We start from the raw sequence: 25,195 nt of genomic DNA, 5'->3' as shown, positions 1-25,195 counted from the left end.
TCCTCTATCCATAAAATTTCTATTAAAAAAATGGAATAAAATCCAATTTTTTTAAGGAATTTTCCTCTATTAATAAATTTTCTATTAAAAAAGGAGAAAAATCCCAATTTTTTTAAGGAATTTTCATTGGATAATAAAATTCCCATTAAATAAAAAGGATAAAATCCAATTTTTTTAAGGAATTTTCCTCTATTAATAAATTTTCTATTAAAAAAGTGGGGGAAAATCCAATTTTTTTTAGGAATTTTTCTCTATTAATAAAATTTCTATTAAAAAAATGGGATAAAATCCAATTTTTTTAAGGAATTTTCCTCTATTAATAAAATTTTTATTTAAAAAATGGGGGAAAATCCAATTTTTTTAGTAATTTTCATTGGATAATAAAATTCCCATTAAATAAAAAGGATAAAATCCAATTTTTTTTAGGAATTTTCCTCTATTAATAAAATTTCTATTAAAAAAATGGAGGAAAATCCAAATTTTTTTAGTAATTTTCATTGGATAATAAAATTCCCATTAAATAAAAAGGATAAAATCCAATTTTTTTAAGGAATTTTCCTCTATTAATAAAATTCCTATTAAAAAATGGAGAAAAATCCAATTTTTTTAAGGAATTTTCCTTTATTAATAAAATTCCCATTAAAAAAATGGAGGAAAATCCAATTCTTTAAAGGAATTTTCCTCTATTAATAAAATTTCTATTAAAAAAATGAAGAAAAATCCAATTTTTTAAAGGAATTTTCCTCTATTAATAAAATTTCTATTAAAAAACGAGAAAAATCCCAATTTTTTTTAAGGAATTTTCATTGGATAATAAAATTTCCATTAAATAAAAAGGATAAAATCCCATTTTTTTAGGAATTTTCCTCTATCCATAAAATTTTCATTAAAAAAATGGGGGAAAATCCAATTTTTTAAGGAATTTTCCTCTATTAATAAAATTTCTATTAAAAAAATGGAGAAAAATCCCATTTTTTTTAGGAATTTTCCTCTATTAATAAAATTCCCATTAAAAAAATGGGATAAAATCCAATTTTTTTAAGGAATTTTCCTTTATTAATAAAATTTCTATTAAAAAATGGAGAAAAATCCAATTTTTTTTAAGGAATTTTCCTCTATTAATAAAATTTCTATTAAAAAAATGAAGAAAAATCCAATTTTTTTTAGGAATTTTCATTGGATAATAAAATTTCCATTAAATAAAAAGGATAAAATCCAATTTTTTTAAGGAATTTTCCTCTATTAATAAATTTTCTATTAAAAAAATGGGGGAAAATCCAATTTTTTTTAGGAATTTTTCTCTATTAATAAAATTTCTATTAAAAAATCCCATTTTTTTAAGGAATTTTGCTCTATTAATAAAATTCCCATTAAAAAAAAGGAGAAAAATCCAATTTTTTTAAGGAATTTTCCTCTATTATTAAAATTCCCATTAAAAAAAAATGCAAAATCCAATTTTTTTTCGGAATTTTCCTCTATTAATAAATTTTCCATTAAAAAAAAAGAACAAAAATCCCATTTTTGATCATTTTTGGGACACACCAAACCCAAAAAAAAAGGGGAAAAAAGACAAAAATTCCCTTTTGGAATAAATCAAACCTTTCCTAAACCTCCCAAAATCCCGGGATTTTTCCTTTTTCCCATTTTTTTTTTTGGGAATAACCAAAAAAAAATAAATCTGACCCAATTTGTGCTTCCAAAAAGGGGAAAAAACCGGGAAAAATGTGGGGGGAGGGGTAAAAATCCCCCCAAATTCCAATTTTTTCCTGGAATTTTGGGGTTGGAGGGGGGGAGGGGAAGTGTGAGGTGCTTTTTACCACCTTTTTTTTTATGATTTTTGATGATTTTTGATGATTTTGATGATTTTTTTGATGATTTTGATGATTTTGATGATTTTTACACTTTTTTAAGGTTTTTTTTTCACTGACTTTGTGACTTTTTTGGGGTTTTTTTGTGGAAAAATCCCGTTCCAGGTGGGAATTCTGGGGTTGTTTCACTCAGGAATTTCATTTTTTGGGGTTTTTTTGGGGTTTTTTGGGTTTTTTTGGGGTTTTTTGGGTTTTTTTGGGGTTTTTTTGGGGTTTTTTTGGGGGTTTTTTGGGGTTTTTTTGGTTTTTTTTGGGTTTTTTTTGGGTTTTTTAGGGTTTTTTTGGGGGGTTTTTTTGGGATTTGTGTGCTTTTGTGACTTTTTTTTTGGGAATTTCTGTTTTTGGGACACACTGGGGGAACTTCCAAGGATTTGACGCTCGGGAATCGTGGGGGGATCGAGGGAAAAAAAGGGAAAAGGCACCAAAAAATCGTAAAATTCCACATTTTTCACTCATTTCCCACCCTGAGCCCGCCTGGAAAAGAATCCCAGGTCCCCAAAATTCCCTTTTTTTCCAGTAAAACCCTCCCAAAATCCCTGGATTTACCCTTTTTCCCCTAAAAATACCCAAAAAATTCCCTTTTTCCCCTAAAAATTCCCTGGATTTGCCTTTTTTCCCCTAAAAATACCCAAAAAAATTCCCTTTTTCCCCTAAAAATTCCCAAAAAATTCCCTTTTTCCCCTAAAAATTCCCTGGATTTACCTTTTTTCCCCTAAAAATACCCAAAAAATTCCCTTTTTCCCCTAAAAATACCCCAAAAATTCCCTTTTTCCCCTAAAAATTCCCTGGATTTACCTTTTTTCCCCTAAAAACACCCAAAAAATTCCCTTTTTCCCCTAAAAATTCCCTGGATTTGCCTTTTTTCCCCTAAAAATACCCAAAAAATTCCCCTTTTCCCCTAAAAATTCCCTGGATTTACCTTTTTTTCCCCAAAAATAACCCCAAATTTCCTAGATTTGCCCTTTTTTCCCTAAAAATCCCCTTATTTCACCTTTTTTCCCCCCTAAAAACACCCCAAAGCTCCCTGGATTTACCTTTTCCCCCTAAAAATTCTCTTTTTTTCCCTAAAAATACCCAAAAAATTCTCTTTTTTCCCTAAAAATACCCAAAAAATTCTCTTTTTTCCCTAAAATTCCCAGGATTTACCCTTTTTTCCCTAAAAATTCCCTGAATTTACATTTTTCCCCCCTAAAAACACCCCAAACCCCCCCAATTTCACTTTTTTTCTCACATTATTGGGATTGAACTACCAAAAAAAAACGGGAATAGAGGAAATGGCTCCGAGAGGGGTCACAAAAAGAGGATTTTGGGGGCAGATTCTGAGATTTTGGAACATTTGAAACCCTGCAGGTGAAACTTTTGGATATGGGAAAAAGGGGAAAAAATTCCAGCCAAACTTTTTGATCCAAATTTTGGGGGGATTTAAGGGAATAAAGAGAATTTTAAGGAGCGAATAAAGAACTTATTAAGGACCAGAACCTCTTAAAAAATGAGGTTAAACCCTCCCAAAATGAGCTAAATCTCCCAAAAATAGGAGCTAAAACCCCCCAGCACCTAAATATCCCTAAAAAAACGGTTCAATCCTTTCCCAAAAATACTTAATTCCCAAAAAAACCCAACTAGATCCTCCCCCTCTGGAAGGAAAAATCTCCCAAAAGAGCTGAGCCCCCTCCAGTATCTAAAATCCCCCAAAAATGAGGATTTTAATCCCCCCAAAATGGGGTTAAACCCCCCAAAATGGGGTCTAAACCCCCCCAAACCTCGAGACCCTCCCCAAAAAAGGAGTTTTAGTCTTTCCTAAAGAGGATTAATCCCCTTCCCCCAAATAAATCCCCTAAAAAAGGGGTTGGAGCCCCTCAGGGCCCCCCAAAATTGGGGTTAACCCCCCCCAGCGCCCCCAGAAAGGACCTAAATCCTCCCCCAGGGATCATCTTCCATCCCAAATATTCCCAAATATTCCCAAATCCTCTCGCAGCCCTTCCCCCAAGGCCTGCACTGCCTTCAGCCCCTCTTCCTCCTCCTCCTCAGGACCCCTGAGCCCCCTCCCCACATTGGGCCCCCTCCTCTTCTTCCTCCTCCTCCTTAAATCCCCCTCTGGCCCTTCCTCACCCTCCTCCTCCTCAAATTCCTCTCAGGCCCTCCTCACCCTCCTCCTCCTCAAATCCCTCTCAGGCCTTCCTCACCCTCCTCCTCCTCAAATCCCTCTCAGGTCCTTCCTCACCCTCCTCCTCCTCCTCAAATCCCCCTCAGGTCCTTCCTCACCCTCCTCAAATCTCCCTCAAACCCTTCCTCACCCTCCTCCTCCTCAAATCCCCCTCAGGCCCTTCCTCACCCTCCTCCTCCTCAAATTCCCCTCAGGCCTTCCTCACCCTCCTCCTCCTCAAATCCCTCTCAGGCCCTTCCTCTTCCTCAAGACTCCCCCAAATCCCCCTCAGGTCCTTCCTCACCTTCCTCCTCCTCCTCAAATCCCCCTCAGGTCCTTCCTCACCCTCCTCAAATCTCCCTCAAACCCTTCCTCACCCTCCTCCTCCTCAAATCCCTCTCTGGCCTTCCTCATCCTCCTCAAATCCCTCTCAAACCCTTCCTCACCCTCCTCCTCCTCAAATCCCTCTCTGGCCTTCCTCATCCTCCTCAAATCCCTCTCAAACCCTTCCTCACCCTCCTCCTCCTCAAATCCCTCTCTGGCCTTCCTCATCCTCCTCAAATCCCTCTCAGGCCTTTCTTCCTCCTCAGGACCCCCCCAAAATCCCCCTCAGGCCCTTCCTCATTCTCCTCCTCCTCAAATCCCTCTCTGGCCCTTCCTCACCCTCCTCAAATCCCCCTCAAACCCTTCCTCACCCTCCTCGAATCCTCCTCAAACCCTTCCTCACCCTCCTCGAATCCTCCTCATGGCTTTCCTCCTCAGAACCCCCCCCAAAATCTCCCTCAGGCCCTTCCTCACCCTCTTCCTCAGGATCCCCCCTCAGATCCTTCCTCAAATCCCCCTCAAGTCCTTCTTCAAATCTCCCTCGGGCCCTTTCTCCTCCTCCTCAGACCCCCCCCCCCCCCCAAATCCCCCTCAGGCCCTTCCTCAAATCCCCCTCACGTCCTTCCTCCTCAGCACCCCCTCCCCAAATCCCCCTCAAGCCCTTCCTCCTCCTCCTCCTCCTCACAACCCCCCCCCCTCAATCCCCCTCAGGCCTTTCCTCACCCTCCTCCTCCTCACATCCTCCCGGGCCTCCCCCGATTCCCCCTCTGGCCCTTCCTCACCCTCCTCCTCCTCCTCCTCAGAGTCCCCCCCGAGCCCCCTCCCCACAGCCGCCCTCCCCTCCCCGTTCCCTCCCGCCGCCCCCTCCCCAAACCTGGTCCGGCGCGCCGGACCGACCCCCGGGCACACAGAGAAGGCGCTCGGGAGAGGCGGTTACTGGACCTTTCGTCCGGGCCGTGATGGTGCCCTTGGAGCGGCGGCGGCGGCCGGGGGAGGCTGCAGCTGCCGTGGCAGGACGGAGAAGGGGGGGTGCAGTGCGGGCTGGGGGGGGAAGCGGCGGCGGCGGGGGGGACACTCGGGCTCTCCACGGCCATGGACAACGGGCAGGGCGTGGAGAACGTGGGGGCACAAATCACTGAACGGCGCGGGGGGCTCGGCCCGGCGGCTCCTCCGCCCGCGCCCCGCGCTCCGCGCTCCGCGGGCGGACACACAAAATGGCGCCCGCCCTGAGGCAGCGCCCCGACGGCCGCCGGAAACACCCGAGAGCCGCCGGAAACACCCGAACGCCGCCGCTTCGGAGAGTTTCGAGAGGCGGCGAGGACTCACGAAGAGCTCCTCGGGTTTTTCCGCTTTCCGAGCGCCTCACGATTCTCTCCGAATGCTGCCGAAGTTTTCCGAACGGTTCCGAAACTCTCCGCCTAGGGGGATTTCCGGGTGAAGTTTTCTCACAGCAAAATTTCGCAGAAAGAAAATTTCAAGAGGAGATTTTTGAGTCTTTTCCCCTCACGGGTTTCTCTTTCCCTACTCAAAACCCCTCCCAAAACGGTGCCCGTTGATGGTCGGGTGTTCCCCATAAAACCTCTTCCCACCCGGAATTTCCACGAGTCACGGGGGTGTTTCTCCACATCCAAATGTCGCACAGCAAAAAAAACCCCAAACCCCCCAAAATATCCCGAATTTCCTGAATTTATAGGAAAATATAGAAAGGTAGGAGGAGCGGGCAGGGAGTTCGGGATCTTGTCGTGACTTGGAAAAAAAAACAGCATGGATTTTATAACACCAGGAGAAAACAACCCCCAAAACCCCCGATTTTTTTAATTATCGACAGGATTTTTGCACCGCTTGGGTCACTTTATTTCTTTGGGATCGTTCGATTTGGAAATCATGGAATTTCCGTGAAGTTCTCCAAAACTCTCCGAACATTTCCGAAGTTCTCCGGCGCTTTCCGAATATTTCCGAAGCCGCGCTCGGAACGCTTCCGAAAGTCTCCCAACGAGGCCGACGGAGATTGACGAAGCCGAGGGGGGAATGGCGGGAACGCCCGCGATGGGAGGAGGACGAGTCCATCTGAGTGTGGAAAGCGGGGGGGGAAACAACACGGATTGCGCCACGCTGCTCGAGGGAAGGCCCCCAAAACCGCGGCCGCGGCCTCACGCCGTCACACCGGGATGAAACGGCGACTGAAGAAACCTCTGAGCGTTTTTTTCTCCCGCGGGACCGCGGGCACCGGGAGCGGATTCGGTGCGTCCTCCCCCCCCGGCTCGGCGGGAAGTGGAGCGGCGGCGGGCGCGGATTTGCGCGGGCCGCTAGGGGGCGCCGCGAGTTGCGTGAGGGGCTTTGAGGAACCGTGAGGGGTCTCGGGGGTCGTGAGGAGCTTTGAGGGGTCTCGGGGGTCGTGAGGGGCCTTTGAGGAACCGTGAGGGGCTTTGAGGGACCGTGAGGGGTCTCGGGGGTCGTGAGGGGCTTTGAGGGACCGTGAGGGGTCTTGAGGGGCTTTGAGGGGTCTTGAGGGCCCCTGAGGAGCTGCGAGGTGTCGAGAGCGGCCTGAAAGGTCAGAGAGGCTTTGAAAGGTTCGTGAGGGGCTTTGAGGGACCCTGAGGGGGGTCTGGGGGGCCGCCGCGATGGTGGAGAAGGACGAGTCCGGCCCCGGCGGCATCAGCGAGGAGGAGGCGGCTCAGTACGACCGGCAGATCCGGCTCTGGGGGCTCGAGGCCCAAAAACGGTCGGTGGGGCTCGGGGGATAACCTGGAGGGGCTCTATAGGGGCTTGGGGAGCTCCTATAGGAGCCGGGAGTGTCCCACACCAGCTTGGAGGGGTCCCCGCAGGAGCCTGAGGGGGTCCTGCAGGGATTTTTGGGGTTCTGGAAGGATCTGGGGGGCTGTGTAGGGGTTTGGGGGCTCCCTATGGGTGCCAGGCGGGTTTAGAGGAGCTGGGGGGGTCTCTATATGGGCTTTGGGGGGCCCTATAGATGGTGTAAGAGTTCCATAGGAATTACAGGAGCCCTGCAGGAGCTTTAAGGGGGCTTTATAGGAGCTCTTGGGGGTTCCCTATAGGGGTCGGGAGCTGGCTCTATAGGGGTCTGGCGGTGCCTCTATGGCCCTGGGGTGTCACCATGGGGTTAGGGGTGGCTCTATAGGGGTCAGGGGTGGCTCTATAGGGGTCTGAGGATCCCCATAGGGGTCAGGGGTGGCTCTATAGGGGTCAGGGGTGGCTCTATGGGGGTCTGAGGATCCCCATAGGGGTCAGGAGTGGCCCCATAGGGGTCAGGGGTGGCCCTATAGGGGTCAGGGGTGGCTCTATAGGGGTCTGAGGATCCCCATAGGGGTCAGGGGTGGTTCTATGGGGGTCTGAGGATCCCCATAGGGGTCAGGGGTGGCTCTATAGGGGTCTGAGGATCCCCATAGGGGTCAGGGGTGGCCCCATAGGGATCAGGGGTGGCCCTATAGGGGTCAGGGGTGGTTCTGTGGGGGTCTGAGGATCCCCATAGGGGTCAGGGGTGGCTCTATGGGGGTCTGAGGATCCCCATAGGGGTCAGGGGTGGCCCCATAGGGATCAGGGGTGGCCCTATAGGGGTCAGGGGTGGTTCTGTGGGGGTCTGAGGATCCCCATAGGGGTCAGGGGTGGCCCCATAGGGGTCTGAGGATCCCCATAGGGGTCAGGGGTGGCCCCATAGGGATCAGGGGTGGCCCTATAGGGGTCAGGGGTGGTTCTGTGGGGGTCTGAGGATCCCCATAGGGGTCAGGGGTGGCTCTATGGGGGTCTGAGGATCCCCATAGGGGTCAGGGGTGGCCCCATAGGGATCAGGGGTGGCCCTATAGGGGTCAGGGGTGGTTCTGTGGGGGTCTGAGGATCCCCATAGGGGTCAGGGGTGGCCCCATAGGGGTCTGAGGATCCCCATAGGGGTCAGGGGTGGCCCCATAGGGATCAGGGGTGGCCCTATAGGGGTCAGGGGTGGTTCTGTGGGGGTCTGAGGATCCCCATAGGGGTCAGGGGTGGCTCTATGGGGGTCTGAGGATCCCCATAGGGGTCAGGGGTGGCCCCATAGGGATCAGGGGTGGCCCTATAGGGGTCAGGGGTGGTTCTGTGGGGGTCTGAGGATCCCCATAGGGGTCAGGGGTGGCTCTATAGGGGTCTGAGGATCCCCATAGGGGTCAGGGGTGGCTCTCTAGGGGTCTGAGGATCCCCATAGGGGTCAGGGGTGGCTCCATAGGGGTCTGAGGATCCCCATAGGGGTCAGGGGTGGCTCTATAGGGGTCTGAGGATCCCTATAAGGGTCAGGAGTGGCCCCATAGGGATCAGGGGTGGCCCCATAGGGGTCTGAGGATCCCCATAGGGGTCAGGGGTGGCTCTATAGGGGTTTGAGGATCCCTATAAGGGTCAGGAGTGGCCCCATAGGGATCAGGGGTAGCCCAATAGGGATCAGGGGTCCCCAGTAGGGATCAGGGGTCCCCCATAGGGATCAGGGGTCCCCCACAGGGGTCAGGGGTCCCCCGTTGCCACGGCTGAGGTGTCCCCTCTCGCGGGGGTCCCGCAGGTTGCGCGCCTCGCGGGTGCTGCTGGTGGGGCTGCGCGGGCTCGGAGCCGAGGTGGCCAAAAACCTCATCCTGGCCGGGGTCAGGGGTCTCACCCTGCTGGACCACCAACAGGTGAGGGGGGGACACCTGGGGACACACCTGGGGACACAGCTGGGGACACCTGGACACACCTGGGGACACACCTGGGGACACACCTGGGGATACCTGAGGGGAAGGGGACACACCCACATCTGGGGACAGCCTCATTCTGGCCGGGGTCAGGGGTCTCACCCTGCTGGACCACCAACAGGTGAGGGGGGGACACACCTGGGGACACCTGGACACAACTGGACACACCCTGGGAATACCTGGACACACCTGGGGACACCTGGACACTCCTGGGGACAGCTGGGGATACACCTGGGGGGGATGGGACACACCTGGGGACACCTGGACACACCTGGGGACACACCTGGGGACATCTGGACACACCTGGGGACACTCCTGGAACACCTGGGGGGAGGGGACACACCTGGGTACACCTGGACACACTTGGGGACATTCCTGGGTACACCTGGGGACACACCTGGGACACCTGGGGGGGATGGGACACACCTGGACACACCTGGGCACAGCCTTGTCCTGGCCAAGGTTCCCAATCCCAAGTTTTTTCCCTGTTGCTGAGTTCTGTTCCTCTCAGGAACCTCCCCAAAATCTGGGAATTCCATCCCTGAGGGTTTCCATCCTTCAGGAACCCCCCCAAAACCTGGGAATTCCATCCCTGAGGGTTTCCCCTCTCAGGAACCTCCCCAAAATCTGGGAATTCCATCCCTGAGGGTTTCCCCTCTCAGGAACCTCCCCAAAATCTGGGAATTCCATCCCTGAGGGTTTCCCCCCTCAGGAACCCCCCAAAACCTTGGAATTCCATCCCTGAGGGTTTTCCCCTTCAGGAACCCCCCCAAAATCTGGGAATTCCATCCCTGAGGGTTTCCATCCCTCAGGAACCCCCCCCAAAATCTGGGAATTCCACACCTGAGGGTTTCCATCCCTTCAGGAACACCCCCAAAATCTGGGAATTCCATCCCTGAGGGTTTCCATCCTTCAGGAACCCCCCCAAAATCTGGGAATTTTATCATCTCCTTTACCCTTCAGGAACCCCCCCAAAATCTGGGAATTCCATCCCTGAGGGTTTCCCCCTTCAGGAACCCCCCCAAAATCCGGGAATTCCATCCCTGAGGGTTTCCCCTCTGAGGAACATCCCCAAAATCTGGGAATTCCATCCCTGAGGGTTTCCCCCCTTCAGGAACATCCCCAAAATCTGGGAATTCCATCCCTGAGGGTTTCCCCCTTCAGGAACATCCCCAAAATCTGGGAATTCCATCCCTGAGGGTTTCCCCCTTCAGGAACATCCCCAAAATCTGGGAATTCCATCCCTGAGGGTTTCCCCCTTCAGGAACATCCCCAAAATCTGGGAATTCCATCCCTGAGGGTTTCCCCCCTTCAGGAACCCCCCCAAAATCTGGGAATTCCATCCCTGAGGGTTTCCATCCTTCAGGAACCCCCCCAAAACCTGGGAATTCCATCCCTGAGGGTTTCCATCCCTCAGGAACATCCCCAAAATCTGGGAATTTTATCATCTCCTTTACCCTCCTGGGAACCCCCCCAAAACCTGGGAATTCCATCCCTGAGGGTTTCCCCTCTCAGGAACATCCCCAAAATCTGGGAATTCCATCCCTGAGGGTTTCCCCCTTCAGGAACCCCCCCCAAAATCTGGGAATTCCATCCCTGAGGGTTTTCCCCTCTCAGGAACCCCCCCAAAACCTGGGAATTCCATCCCTGAGGGTTTCCATCCCTCAGGAACCCCCCAAAATCTGGGAATTCCATCCCTGAGGGTTTTCCCCTCTCAGGAACCCCCCCAAAATCTGGGAATTCCATCCCTGAGGGTTTCCATCCCTCAGGAACCCCCCCCCAAAATCTGGGAATTTTATCATCTCCTTTACCCTCCTGGGAACCCCCCCAAAATCTGGGAATTTTATTAATCTCCTTTACCCTTCAGGAACCCCCCAAAATCTGGGAATTCCATCCCTGAGGGTTTCCATCCCTCAGGAACCCCCCCAAAATCTGGGAATTCCACCCCTGAGGGTTTCCATCCCTCAGGAACCCCCCCAAAATCTGGGAATTCCATCCCTGAGGGTTTCCATCCTTCAGGAACATCCCCAAAATCTGGGAATTCCATCCCTGAGGGTTTCCATCCCTCAGGAACATCCCCAAAATCTGGGAATTCCATCCCTGAGGGTTTTCCCCCTTCAGGAACCCCCCCAAAATCTGGGAATTCCATCCCTGAGGGTTTCCCCCTTCAGGAACATCCCCAAAATCTGGGAATTCCATCCCTGAGGGTTTCCATCCCTCAGGAACTCCCCAAAATCTGGGAATTCCATCCCTGAGGGTTTCCATCCCTCAGGAACATCCCCAAAATCTGGGAATTTTATTAATCTCCTTTACCCTTCAGGAACCCCCCCAAAACCTGGGAATTCCATCCCTGAGGGTTTCCCCCTTCAGGAACCCCCCCCAAAATCTGGGAATTCCATCCCTGAGGGTTTTCCCCTCTCAGGAACCCCCCCAAAACCTGGGAATTCCATCCCTGAGGGTTTCCATCCCTCAGGAACCCCCCAAAATCTGGGAATTCCATCCCTGAGGGTTTTCCCCTCTCAGGAACCCCCCCAAAATCTGGGAATTCCATCCCTGAGGGTTTCCATCCCTCAGGAACCTCCCCAAAATCTGGGAATTCCATCCCTGAGGGTTTTCCCCTTCAGGAACCCCCCCAAAACCTGGGAATTCCATCCCTGAGGGTTTCCCCCTCTCAGGAACCCCCCCAAAACCCGGGAACTGGAGGATTCCCACCCCGGGGGTTCCTCTCCGGCTGTTCCCAGGTGTCTCCCGAGGACAGCCGGGCCCAGTTCCTGATCCCGGTGGGATCCCAGGGCCGGAACCGCGCCGAGGCCTCGCTGGAGCGGGCGCAGAGCCTCAACCCCATGGTGGACGTCAAGGCCGACCCCGAGAGCGTGGAGAGCAAACCCCACGAGTTCTTCACACAGTTCGACGCGGTAAGGCGGGAGATTCCCGGGATTCCGGGGTGGGGAGGGAATTCCCGGGGTTTGGGGGGAAATTCCTGGGTTTGAGGGGGAAATTCCCAGGTTTGGGGGGGAAATTCGCAGTTTTGGGGAGATATTCCCAGGTTTGGGGGGGAAATTCCTGGGTTTGGGGGGGAAATTCCTGGGTTTGGGGGGGAAATTCCTGGGTTTGGGGGGGAAATTCCTGGGTTTGGGGGACAAATTCCCAGGTTTGGGGGGAAATTCCCGGGTTTGGGGGGGAAATTCACAATTTTGGGGGGGAAATTTCTGGGTTTGGGGGGAAATTCACAATTTTGGGGGGGAAATTCCTGGGTTTGGGGGACAAATTCCCAGGTTTGGGGGGGAAATTCCTGACTTTGGGGGGGAAATTCACAATTTTGGGGGGAAATTCACAATTTTGGGGGGAAATTCCTGGGTTTGGAGGGGAAATTCCCGGGTTTGGGTGGGAAATTCCTGGGTTTGGGGAGATATTCCCAGGTTTGGGGGGAAATTCCCAGGTTTGGGGCAGAAATTCCTGGGTTTGGGGGGGAAATTCACAGGTTTGGGGGGGAAATTCCCGGGTTTGGGGGGAAAATTCACAATTTTGGGGGGAAATTCCTGGGTTTGGGGGGGAAATTCCCAGGTTTGGGGGGAAATTCCCAGGTTTGGGGCAGAAATTCCTGGGTTTGGGGGGGAAATTCACAGGTTTGGGGGGGAAATTCCCGGGTTTGGGGGGAAAATTCACAATTTTGGGGGGAAATTCACAATTTTGGGGGGAAATTCACAGGTTTGGGGCAGAAATTCCCAGGTTTGGGGGGAAATTCCCAGGTTTGGGGCAGAAATTCCTGGGTTTGGGGGGGAAATTCCCAGGTTTGGGGCAAATTCCCAGGTTTGGGGAAAATTCCTGGGTTTGGGGCAGAAATTCCTGGGTTTGGGGGGGAAATTCCTGGGTTTGGGGGACAAATTCCCAGGTTTGGGGGGGAAATTCCCGGGTTTGGGTGGGAAATTCACAATTTTGGGGGGAAATTCACAATTTTGGGGGGAAATTCCCAGGTTTGGGGCAGGAAATTCCCAGGTTTGGGGAAAATTCCTGGGTTTGGGGCAGAAATTCCTGGGTTTGGGGGGGAAATTCACAGGCTTGGGGGGGAAATTCCCGGGTTTGGGGGACAAATTCCTGGGTTTGGGGGGGAAATTCCTGGGTTTGGAGGGGAAATTCTCAGGTTTGGGGTGGAATTGTCCCATTTTTGGGCAGGATTATCTCGTTCCAGAGTGGATTGCTGTGTTTTGGGGTGGGATTTCCCCATTTTGAGTCAAAATCTGTCCATTTTGAGTTGAAATCTCCCCATTTTGAGTTAAAATCTCCCCATTTTGAGTCAAAATCTCCCCTTTTTGAGTCAAAATCTCCCCATTTTGAGCTGAAATCTCCCCATTTTGAGCTGAAATCTGCCCATTTTGAGTCAAAATCTGCCCATTTTGAGTCAAAATCTCCCCATTTCGAGTCAAAATCTGCCCAATTTGAGTCGAAATCTCCCCAATTTGAGTCAAAATCTCCCCATTTTGAGTTGAAATCTCCCCATTTTGAGTTAAAATCTCCTCATTGAGTTAAAATCTCCCCATTTCCAGTTAAAATCTCCCCATTTTGAGCTGAAATCTCCCCATTTTGAGCTGAAATCTGCCCATTTTGAGTCAAAATCTGCCCATTTCGAGTTAAAATCTCCCCATTTTGAGTTAAAATCTCCCCATTTCGAGTTAAAATCTCCCCATTTTGAGTTAAAATCTCCTCATTGAGTTAAAATCTCCCCATTTTGAGTCAAAATCTCCCCATTTTGAGCTGAAATCTCCCCATTTCGAGTTAAAATCTCCCCATTTTGAGTCAAAATCTCCCCATTTCGAGTTAAAATCTCCCCATTTCGAGTTAAAATCTCCCCATTTCGAGTCAAAATCTGCCCAATTTGAGTCGAAATCTCCCCAATTTGAGTCAAAATCTCCCCATTTTGAGTTGAAATCTCCCCATTTTGGGTCAAAATCTCCCCTTTTTGAGTCAAAATCTGCCCATTTCGAGTTAAAATCTCCCCATTTTGAGTCAAAATCTCCCCATTTTGAGTCAAAATCTCCCCATTTTGAGTCAAAATCTCCCCATTTTGAGCTGAAATCTCCCCATTTCGAGTCAAAATCACCCCCAATTTCCCTTCCAGGTGTGCCTCACCTGCTGCTCCCGTGAATCCATGGTGAAAATCAACCAGATCTGCCACAAAAACGGCATCAAATTCTTCACCGGCGACGTTTTCGGCTACCACGGCTACATGTTCGCTGACCTGGGCGACCACGAGTTCGTGGAGTGAGTTTGGGGCTCCAACCCCTCCCGAAATCCCGGGATTTGGGGCGTTCCTGAGGGAATTCCCGGGTTTTTGGCGGCTCAGGGAGAAGCCCAAGGTGGCCAAAGCGAGCGCGGGGCTGGAGGATGGAGCCCAGGCCAAACGGGCACGGCTGGAGCCGGCCGAGACCACCATGGTCAAAAAGGTGAGAGGGGCTGGGGATTGGGGGGGTTTGGGGGGAGGGAACCCCAAAAAAACTCGGGGTAGAGATAAAAAACACTGAGATAAACCCCAAAAACCTCAGGATAAACCCCAAAAACCCTGAAATAAACCCCAAAAACCCCGAAATAAACCCCAAAAACCCCGAAACAAACCCCAAAAACCCCAAAACAAACCCCAAAAACCCCAAAACAAACCCCAAAAACCCCGAAACAAACCCCAAAAACCCCGAAACAAACCCCAAAAACCTCATTATAAACCCCAAAAACCCCGAAACAAACCCCAAAAACCTCATTATAAACCCCAAAAACCCCGAAATAAACCCCAAAAACCTCATTATAAACCCCAAAAACCCCGAAATAAACCCCAAAAACCCCAAAATAAACCCCAAAAACCCCGAAACAAACCCCAAAAACCCCAAAATAAACCCCAAAAACCCCAAAATAAACCCCAAAAACCCCAAAATAAACCCCAAAAACCCCGAAACAAACCCCAAAAACCCTGAAACAAACCCCAAAAACCCCGAAATAAACCCCAAAAACCCCGAAACAAACCCCAAAAACCCCAAAATAAACCCCAAAAACCCTGAAACAAACCCCAAAAACCCCGAAACAAACCCCAAAAACCCCAAAATAAACCCCAAAATCCCCGAAACAAACCCCAAAAACCCCGAAATAAACCCCAAAAACCCCGAAACAAACCCCAAAAACCTCATTATAAACCCCAAAAACCCCGAAGTAAACCCCAAAAACCCCGAAATAAACCCCAAAAACCCCGAAACAAACCCCAAAAACCCTGAAATAAACCCCAAAATCCCCGAAATAAACCCCAAAAACCCCGAAACAAACCCCAAAAACCCCGAAACAAACCCCAAAAACCCCGAAATAAACCCCAAAAACCCCGAAACAAACCCCAAAAACCCCGAAATAAACCCCAAAAACCCCAAAACAAACCCCAAAAACCCCGAAACAAACCCCAAAAACCCTGAAATAAACCCCAAAAATGACAGGATAGACCCAAAAACCCTGAGATAAACCCCAAAAATGCCAGGATAGACCCAAAAAATGTGGGATAGACCCCAAAAATGCCAGGATAGACCCAAAAACCTCAGGATAAACCCCAAAAATGCCAGGATAGACCCAAAAACGCTGAAATAAACCCCAAAAACCCCGAAATAAACCCCAAAAACCCCGAAACAAACCCCAAAAACCCCAAAACAAACCCCAAAAACCCCAAAACAAACCCCAAAAACCCCGAAACAAACCCCAAAAACCCCGAAACAAACCCCAAAAACCTCATTATAAACCCCAAAAACCCCGAAACAAACCCCAAAAACCTCATTATAAACCCCAAAAACCCCGAAATAAACCCCAAAAACCTCATTATAAACCCCAAAAACCCCGAAATAAACCCCAAAAACCCCGAAACAAACCCCAAAAACCCCAAAATAAACCCCAAAAACCCCAAAATAAACCCCAAAAACCCCAAAATAAACCCCAAAAACCCCGAAACAAACCCCAAAAACCCCAAAATAAACCCCAAAAACCCCAAAATAAACCCCAAAAACCCCAAAATAAACCCCAAAAACCCCGAAACAAACCCCAAAAACCCTGAAACAAACCCCAAAAACCCCGAAATAAACCCCAAAAACCCCGAAACAAACCCCAAAAACCCCAAAATAAACCCCAAAAACCCTGAAACAAACCCCAAAAACCCCGAAACAAACCCCAAAAACCCCAAAATAAACCCCAAAATCCCCGAAACAAACCCCAAAAACCCCGAAATAAACCCCAAAAACCCCGAAACAAACCCCAAAAACCTCATTATAAACCCCAAAAACCCCGAAGTAAACCCCAAAAACCCCGAAATAAACCCCAAAAACCCCGAAACAAACCCCAAAAACCCTGAAATAAACCCCAAAATCCCCGAAATAAACCCCAAAAACCCCGAAACAAACCCCAAAAACCCCGAAACAAACCCCAAAAACCCCGAAACAAACCCCAAAAACCCCGAAATAAACCCCAAAAACCCTGAAATAAACCCCAAAAACCCCGAAACAAACCCCAAAAACCCCGAAATAAACCCCAAAAACCCCAAAACAAACCCCAAAAACCCCGAAACAAACCCCAAAAACCCTGAAATAAACCCCAAAAACCCCAAAACAAACCCCAAAAACCCCGAAACAAACCCCAAAAACCCCGAAACAAACCCCAAAAACCCCGAAACAAACCCCAAAAACCCTGAAATAAACCCCAAAATCCCCGAAATAAACCCCAAAAACCCCGAAACAAACCCCAAAAACCCCGAAACAAACCCCAAAAACCCCGAAACAAACCCCAAAAACCCCGAAATAAACCCCAAAAACCCTGAAATAAACCCCAAAAACCCCGAAACAAACCCCAAAAACCCCGAAATAAACCCCAAAAACCCCAAAACAAACCCCAAAAACCCCGAAACAAACCCCAAAAACCCTGAAATAAACCCCAAAAACCCCAAAACAAACCCCAAAAACCCCGAAACAAACCCCAAAAACCCCGAAACAAACCCCAAAAACCCCGAAACAAACCCCAAAAACCCTGAAATAAACCCCAAAAACCTCGGGATAGAGCCCAAAAACCCTGAGATAAACCCCAAAAATGCCAGGATAGACCCAAAAACCTCAGGACAGACTCCAGAAACCCTGAGATAAACCCCAAAAATATGGGATAGACCCTAAAAATCCTGGGATAAACCCCAAAAACCTCGGGATAAACCCCAAAAATGTGGGATAGACCCAAAAACCCTGGGATAAACCCCAAAAATGCCAGGATAGACCCCAAAAACCTCGGGATAAACCCCAAAAATGACAGGATAGACCCAAAAACCCTGAAATAAACCCCGAAAATGCCAGGATAGACCCCAAAAATGACAGGATAGACCCAAAAACCCCGAAACAAACCCCAAAAACCCCAAAACAAACCCCAAAAACCCCGAAATAAACCCCAAAAACCCCGAAATAAACCCCAAAAACCCTGAAATAAACCCCAAAAACCCCGAAATAAACCCCAAAAACCCCGAAACAAACCCCAAAAACCCCAAAACAAACCCCAAAAACCCCGAAATAAACCCCAAAAACCCCGAAATAAACCCCAAAAACCCCAAAACAAACCCCAAAAACCCCGAAACAAACCCCAAAAACCCCGAAACAAACCCCAAAAACCCCGAAACAAACCCCAAAAACCCCGAAACAAACCCCAAAAACCTCATTATAAACCCCAAAAACCCCAAAACAAACCCCAAAAACCTCATTATAAACCCCAAAAACCCCGAAATAAACCCCAAAAACCTCATTATAAACCCCAAAACCCCCGAAACCAACCCCAAAAACCCTGAAATAAACCCCAAAAACCTCGGGATAGAGCCCAAAAACCCTGAGATAAACCCCAAAAATGCCAGGATAGACCCAAAAACCCTGAGATAAACCCCAAAAATGCCAGGATAGACCCCAAAAACCTCGGGATAAACCCCAAAAATGACAGGATAGACCCAAAAACCCTGAGATAAACCCCAAAAATGACAGGATAGACCCAAAAACCCTGAGATAAACGCCAAAACCCTGAGATAAACCCCAAAAATCTCAGGATAGACCCAAAAACCCTGAAATAAACCCCAAAAATGCCAGGATAGACCCAAAAAACCTCGGGATAAACCCCAAAAATGCCAGGATAGACCCAAAAACCCTGAGATAAACCCCAAAAATGCCAGGATAGACCCAAAAACCTCGGGATAAACCCCAAAAATGCCAGGATAGACCCCAAAAACCTCGGGATAAACCCCAAAAATGCCAGGATAGACCCAAAAACCTCAGGATAAACCCCAAAAACCCCGAAACAAACCCCAAAAAACCTCAGGATAAAAATTTTTTTCCCAAATTCCCAATATTTTTTCCCCTCCCCCTGGAATTTTTCCAGCTGAGTGAATTTTGAATTCATTTCCCGATCCCAAAATCCCATTTTTTTCCCCCGGAACGGCAGCGTTTGGAATTTTGTCGGCTCCGGGACGCCCTGGCCGTGGAGCAGAGAGGGGAGAAGCTGAAAAGAACGGCTCCTGATTATTTCCTGCTCCAGGGTGAGTTCCAGAACCTTCTCCCAAATAAATCCACGTGGATTTTAAGGAGGAAAAATTAAAAATGAGGATTTTTGGGGAAAAAAAATGAAAAAAAAATGTGGTTTTTTAAGGGGAAAATCGGTGTTTTTGGGGGAAAAAAGGCAAAAAAAATCTATGTTTTTGGGGGAAAAATAAAAATGAAATTTCTCTTTTGATGGGGGAAAACGATAAAAAAAAAATTCCAGGTTTTTGGGAAAGAAAGGGAAAAAAAATTCTGTATTTTTTGGGGGGGAAATGGGGGAAAAAATGTCATCTTTGGGGGAAAAGTGGGAAAAATTCACGTTTCTGGGGAATAAACCAAAAAAAATCCACATTTCTGGGAAGAAAAATCTCCATTCTTGGGGAAAAGAAAAATACACGTTTCTGGGGAAAAAAGCAAAAAAAATCGATGTTTTTTGGGGAAAAAGGGGGGAAAAAATTTCACATTTCTGGGAAAAAAAAGCTAAAAGAATTCCCATTTTTGGGGAAAAAAAAGGAAAAATTTACATTTCTCGGGAAAAAAAAGGAAAAAATCCACATTTCTGGGAAAAAAACCAAAAAAAATCCACTTTTCTGGGGAAAAAAGCCAAAAAATCCACATTTCTGGGGAAAAAAATCCACATTTCTGGGAAAAAAACCAAAAAAAATCCACATTTTTGGGAAAAAAATAGAAAAAATCCACATTTCTGGGAAAAAAACCAAAAAAAAATCCACATTTCTGGGGAAAAAAATCCACATTTCTGGGCAAAAAACTAGAAAAAAATCCACGTTTTTGGGAAAAAAACCCACAAAAAAAATCCACATTTCTGGAAAAAAAAGCAAAAAAAAAATCCACATTTTTGGGAAAAAAAACAAAAAAAAAATCCACATTTCTGGGAAAAAAACCAAAAAAAAATTCACATTTCTGGGAAAAAAAATCCACATTTCTGGGAAAAAAAACCCAAAAAAATCCACATTTCTGGGAAAAAAAACCCAAAAAAATCCACATTTCTGGGAAAAAAAAGCAAAAAAAAATCCACATTTTTGGGAAAAAAACCAAAAAAAAATCCACATTTCTGGGAAAAAAAGCCAAAAAAATTCCACATTTCTGGGAAAAAAACCAAAAAAAATCCACATTTTTGGGGAAAAAAATCCACATTTCTGGGAAAAAAAACAAAAAAAATCCACATTTTTGGGGAAAAAAATCCACATTTCTGGGAAAAAAAACAAAAAAAAAAATCCACATTTTTGGGAAAAAAAACAAAAAAAAAATCCACATTTTTGGGGAAAAAAAACAAAACAAAAATCCACATTTCTGGGGGAAAAAAAGCAAAAAAATTTGTGGTTTTTTTTGGGGGGGGAAAGGGGAAATATTTCCATGTTTTAGGGGAAAAAAAATGGGAAAAATCTGTGTTTTTGGGGGAAAAAATCTGGTTTTGTGGGAAAAAGAAAGGCAAAAAAACAAAAAAATTGTACATTTTTGGGGAAAAACTCCTCGAAAAATCGTGGTTTTAAGGGGAAAAAAAGCAAAAAAATTCCAGGTTCTGGAGGGGAAAATTAGCAAAAAAAAAATTCACATTTTTGGGGAAAAAAATTCACATTTCTGGGGAAAAAAACAAAAAAAAATCCACATTTCTGGGAAAAAAAAACCAAAAAAAATCCACATTTTTGGGAAAAAAACCAAAAAAAAATTCACATTTCTGGGAAAAAAAATCCACATTTCTGGGAAAAAAAAACCCCAAAAAAATCCACATTTCTGGGAAAAAAAACAAAAAAAAATCCACATTTCTGGGGAAAAAAACAAAAAAAATCCACATTTCTGGGGAAAAAAACCCAAAAAAATCCACATTTCTGGCAAAAAGAAACCGCAAAAAATTAATTTTCTGGGGGGAAAAAAAGGAAGAAAGAATCCACATTTCTGGGGGAAAAAAAAGAAAATAAAAATCCACATTTCTGGGAAAAAAAACCCAAAAAAAAATCCACATTTCTGGCATAAAAAAAAAAAAAAAAAACCAAAAAATTCATTTTTTTGGGGGGAAAAAAAAGGGGAAAAAAAAAAAAATCCACATATTCCCAGGGTTAAAAACCCCGTTCCCAGGAAAACGAAACCCCATTCCCACATCCCTGTCTGTCCGTCTGTCTGTCTGTCCCTGTGTGTGTGTGTGTGTCTGTGTGTCTGTCCGTGTGTCTGTGTGTCTGTCTGTGTGTGTCCGTGTGTCTGTCCCTGACCCTGTCCCTGTCCCCAGTGCTGCTGCGGTTCCGATCCGAGACGGGCCGGGACCCCTGTCCCCGGCGCGGTTCTGAGGACTCGGATCGGCTCCGTGTGTCTGTGTGTCTGTGTGTCCGTGTGTGTCTGTGTGTGTCCGTGTGTCTGTCTGTGTCTGTCCCTGTGTCACCATTCCAATGTCCCCAGTTCTGCTGCGGTTCCGATCCGAGACGGGCCGGGACCCCTGTCCCCGGCGCGGTTCCGAGGACTCGGATCGGCTCCTCCGGCTGTGTCCGTGTGTCTGTCCGTGTGTCCGTGTGTCTGTCTGTGTGTCTGTCCGTGTGTCTGTGTGTGTCTGTCTGTCCCTGTGTGTCTGTCCCTGACAGTGTCCCCCTGTCCCTGTCCCCAGTGCTGCTGCGGTTCCGATCCGAGACGGGCCGGGACCCCTGTCCCCGGCGCGGTTCCGAGGACTCGGATCGGCTCCTCCGGCTGTGTCTGTGTGTCCGTGTGTCTGTGTGTCTGTGTGTGTGTCTGTGTGTGTGTCCCTGACAGTGTCCCCCTGTCCCTGTCCCCAGTTCTGCTGCGGTTCCGATCCCAGACGGGCCGGGGCCCCTGTCCCCGGCGCGGTTCCGAGGACTCGGATCGGCTCCTCCAGCTGTGTCTGTGTGTGTCTGTGTGTCTGTCTGTGTGTCCGTGTGTCTGTGTGTGTCTGTCTGTGTGTCTGTCTGTCCCTGACCCTGTCCCTGTCCCCAGTTCTGCTGCGGTTCCGATCCGAGACGGGCCGGGACCCCTGTCCCCGGCGCGGTTCCGAGGACTCGGATCGGCTCCTCCGGCTGTGTCTGTCTGTCTGTGTCTGTGTGTCTGTGTGTGTCTGTGTGTCTGTCCGTGTGTCCGTGTGTCTGTGTCTGTGTGTCTGTGTGTGTCCGTGTGTCCGTGTGTCTGTCTGTGTCTGTCCCTGTGTCACCATTCCAATGTCCCCAGTTCTGCTGCGGTTCCGATCCCAGACGGGCCGGGACCCCTCTCCCCGGAGCGGCTCCGAGGACTCGGATCGGCTCCTCCGGCTGTGTCCGTGTGTCTGTCCGTGTGTCTGTCTGTCTGTCTGTGTGTCTGTCCGTGTGTCTGTGTGTCTGTCTGTCCCTGACAGTGTCCCTGTCCCCAGTGCTGCTGCGGTTCCGATCCGAGACGGGCCGGGACCCCTGTCCCCGGCGCGGTTCCGAGGACTCGGATCGGCTCCTCCGGCTGTGTCTGTGTGTCTGTGTGTGTCTGTGTGTGTCTGTGTGTCTGTCCCTGTGTCACCATTCCAATGTCCCCAGTTCTGCTGCGGTTCCGATCCGAGACGGGCCGGGACCCCTGTCCCCGGCGCGGTTCCGAGGACTCGGATCGGCTCCGTGTGTCTGTGTGTCTGTGTGTGTCTGTGTGTCTGTGTGTGTGTCTGTCTGTCTGTGTGTCTGTCTGTGTCTGTCCCTGTGTCACCATTCCAATGTCCCCAGTGCTGCTGCGGTTCCGATCCGAGACGGGCCGGGACCCCTGTCCCCGGCGCGGTTCCGAGGACTCGGATCGGCTCCGTGTGTCTGTGTGTCTGTCTGTCCCTGTGTGTCTGTGTGTCTGTGTGTCTGTCTGTCCCTGACCCTGTCCCTGTCCCCAGTGCTGCTGCGGTTCCGATCCGAGACGGGCCGGGACCCCTGTCCCCGGCGCGGTTCCGAGGACTCGGATCGGCTCCTCCGGATCCGCCGGGAGCTGCTGGAGGCGTTGGGGGCGGGGCCGCAGCTGCTTCCGGAACAATTCCACAGGTGAGGGGACAGCTGGGCACACCTGGGGACACCTGGGGACATCCTGGGGACATCCTGGGGACATCCTGGGGACATCCTGGGGACATCCTGGGGACACCTGGGGACACCTGGGGGGGTTTGGGGACATCCTGGGGACACCTGGGGACATCCAGGGGGGTCTGGGGACACCTGGGGGGGGTTTGGGGACATCCTGGGGACATCCTGGGCACACCTGGGGACACCTGGGGACACCTGGGGACATCCTGGGGACACCTGGGGACATCCAGGGGACATCCTGGGGACACCTGGGGACACCTGGGGACATCCTAGGGACACCTGGGGACATCTGGGGGGGGTTTGGGGACATCCAGGGGACCCCTGGGGGGGTCTGGGGACACCTGGGGACATCCAGGGGACACCTGGGGACATCTGGGGGGGGTTTGGGGACACCTGGGGGGGTTTGGGGACGTCCTGGGGACACCTGGGGACATCCAGGGGACACCTGGGGACACCTGGGGACATCCTGGGGGGGTTTGGGGACACCTGGGGACATCCAGGGGACACCTGGGGACACCTGGGGGGGTCTGGGGACACCTGGGGGGGGTTTGGGGACACCTGGGGACATCCTGGGGGGGTCTGGGGACATTCTGGGGACACCTGGGGGGGGTTTGGGGACATCCGGGGGCGGTTTGGGGACACCTGGGGACACCTGGGGACACCTGGGGGGGGTTTGGGGACACCTGGGGACATCCTGGGGGGGTCTGGGGACATTCTGGGGACACCTGGGGGGGGTTTGGGGACATCCTGGGGGGGTTTGGGGACACCTGGGGACACCTGGGGACACCTGGGGGGGTTTGGGGACATCCAGGGGGGTCTGGAGACACCTGGGGACATCCAGGGGACACCTGGGGACACCTGGGGACATCCAGGGGACACCTGGGGACACCTGGGGACATCCAGGGGACACCTGGGGACATCCTGGGGGGGTTTTGTGTCCCTCAGCATTTTCCAAAACCATTTTTGGGCTGAAACCTCGGGGTTTTAAGAACCTTTTTTCGCTGTAAAACTTCCAAGATTTCCCATCAGTTTTTTTTTTTTCCTGGGGGTTTCCACCCCTCCCAGCCTCATTTTTTTTTTTGGGGTGAAACCCCCCAATTTTGGGAGATTTATTCCTCTTAAAATCTTTTTATTTTTATTTTTATTTCCCAGTTTCTGTTTCTCGGAGATGGCCCCGGTGTGCGCCGTGGTCGGGGGGGTGCTGGGCCAGGAGGTGGTCAAGGTAAGATTTTGGGGGGGTTTTGGGGGGATTTTGGGGGTTTTGGGGGGTTTTGGGGGTCCCCAAATCCCCCCTGGTGACCCCCACCCCCCCCCCGTGTCCCCTCCAGGCTCTGTCCCAGCGGGACCCCCCCCACAACAATTTCTTCTTCTTCGACGGCGTCAGGGGCCAGGGGATGGTGGAGTGCCTGGGACCCCCCCTCTGAGGGACCCCCCAATTTGGGGAGGGGGCTTGGGGGGTCCTGGACCCCCCTCTGAGGGACCCCCCAATTTGGGGAGGGGGCTTGGGGGGTCCTGGACCCCCCTCTGAGGGACCCCCCAATTTGGGGAGGGGGCTTGGGGGCTCCTGGACTCCTTGGGGTGGGGGTTTGGGGGGTCCTGGATCCCTTGGGGAGGGGGTTTGGGGGTCCTGAGCCCTCTCTGAGGGACCCCCCAATTTGGGGAGGGGGTTTGGGGGTCCTGGACCCCCCTCTGAGGGACCTCCCAATTTGGGGAGGGGGCTTGGGGGGTTCTGGACCCCTCGGGGTGAAGATCTGGGGAGTCCTGAGCCCCCTCTGAGGGACCCCCCAATTTGGGGAGGGGGCTTGGGGGGTCCTGAGCCCCTCAGGGTAAAGATTTGGGGGTCCTGAGCCCCTTGGGGAGGGGGCTTGGGGGTCCTGGACCCCTTGGGGAGGGGGTTTAGGGGTCCTGGACCCCTCTCTGAGGGACCCCCCAATTTGGGGAGGGGGCTTGGGGGGTCCTGGACTCCTTGGGGTGAAGATTTGGGGGTCCTGGACCCCTTGGGGAGGGGGTTTGGGGGTCCTGAGCCCCCTCTGAAGGACCCCAGAATTAGGGGAGGGGGTTTGGGGGGTCCAGGACCCCTTGGGGTGAAGATCTGGGGAGTCCTGAGCCCCCTCTGAGGGACCCCCCAATTTGGGGAGGGGGTTTGGGGGTCCTGAACCCCTTTCTGAGGGACCCCAGAATTAGGGGAGGGGGTTTGGGGGGTCCTGGACCCCTTGGGGAAGGGGCTTGGGGGTCCTCAATCCCTCAGGGAGGGGGTTTGGGGGGTCCTGAGCCCTCTCTGAGGGACCCCAGAATTTGGGGAGGGGGTTTGGGGGCTCCTGACCCCCCCCCCCCAGGGATTTTGGGGAGGGGGCTTTGGGCTCAATAAAATCTTTTCTTATAAAAACGCGACCGAGTTTGGGGTTGAAATTGGGGAAGGGGATTCACCCCCCCCCCAAAAAAAAAAATGGGTTGAACCCCAAAAACCTGGAGACCCCTCCCCAAAAACCTGGAGACCCCTCCCCAAAAACCTGGAGACCCCTCCCCAAAATCCCCCCCCCCCTCCCAAAATAAATTCTTTTTCTCA

At 50.1% G+C, this 25,195-nt stretch overlaps 2 protein-coding genes across 5 annotated transcripts in view; one reads left to right on the top strand and one right to left on the bottom strand.

Annotated features, from left to right (window-relative positions):
• Nucleotides 1–5,534, bottom strand: part of ZC3H4 (zinc finger CCCH-type containing 4) — a 34,941-nt gene extending 29,407 nt beyond the window's left edge. Inside the window, exon 1 of the mRNA XM_086872077.1 lies at nucleotides 5,278–5,534. Within this exon, the coding sequence (XP_086728203.1) occupies nucleotides 5,278–5,429 (152 nt within the window). The 5' untranslated portion in view covers nucleotides 5,430–5,534. The remainder of the gene's footprint in view (nucleotides 1–5,277) is intronic.
• A 1,091-nt stretch (nucleotides 5,535–6,625) lies between these two features.
• SAE1 (SUMO1 activating enzyme subunit 1) lies at nucleotides 6,626–24,202 on the top strand. Of its 4 annotated transcripts, none has more exons than XM_086872072.1 (9): nucleotides 6,626–7,057; nucleotides 8,870–8,981; nucleotides 11,780–11,953; nucleotides 14,155–14,297; nucleotides 14,380–14,479; nucleotides 18,507–18,600; nucleotides 22,449–22,593; nucleotides 23,782–23,851; nucleotides 23,958–24,202. In XM_086872072.1, exons 1-9 carry the CDS (start codon nucleotides 6,957–6,959, stop codon nucleotides 24,051–24,053), a joined length of 1,035 nt encoding a protein of 344 aa, XP_086728198.1. In that variant the 5' UTR covers nucleotides 6,626–6,956; the 3' UTR covers nucleotides 24,054–24,202. The 4 variants fall into 4 exon arrangements, with proteins under 4 accessions (XP_086728198.1, XP_086728197.1, XP_086728200.1 ...); XM_086872071.1 differs by having other exon boundaries at nucleotides 6,659–7,057; nucleotides 11,714–11,953; nucleotides 23,958–24,201; XM_086872074.1 differs by lacking the exons at nucleotides 22,449–22,593; nucleotides 23,782–23,851; nucleotides 23,958–24,202 and adding an exon at nucleotides 22,294–22,442 and having other exon boundaries at nucleotides 6,659–7,057; nucleotides 11,714–11,953.
• Nucleotides 24,203–25,195: the final 993 nt, after the last annotated feature.

The sequence above is a fragment of the Cyanistes caeruleus genome, chromosome 38 (genome assembly GCF_971803275.1).
Source record: "Cyanistes caeruleus chromosome 38, bCyaCae1.hap1.1, whole genome shotgun sequence".
Taxonomy (NCBI): domain Eukaryota; kingdom Metazoa; phylum Chordata; class Aves; order Passeriformes; family Paridae; genus Cyanistes; species Cyanistes caeruleus.
Note: the sequence above shows the minus strand (reverse complement) of the source record. Positions and strands in the feature narration are given on the sequence as shown.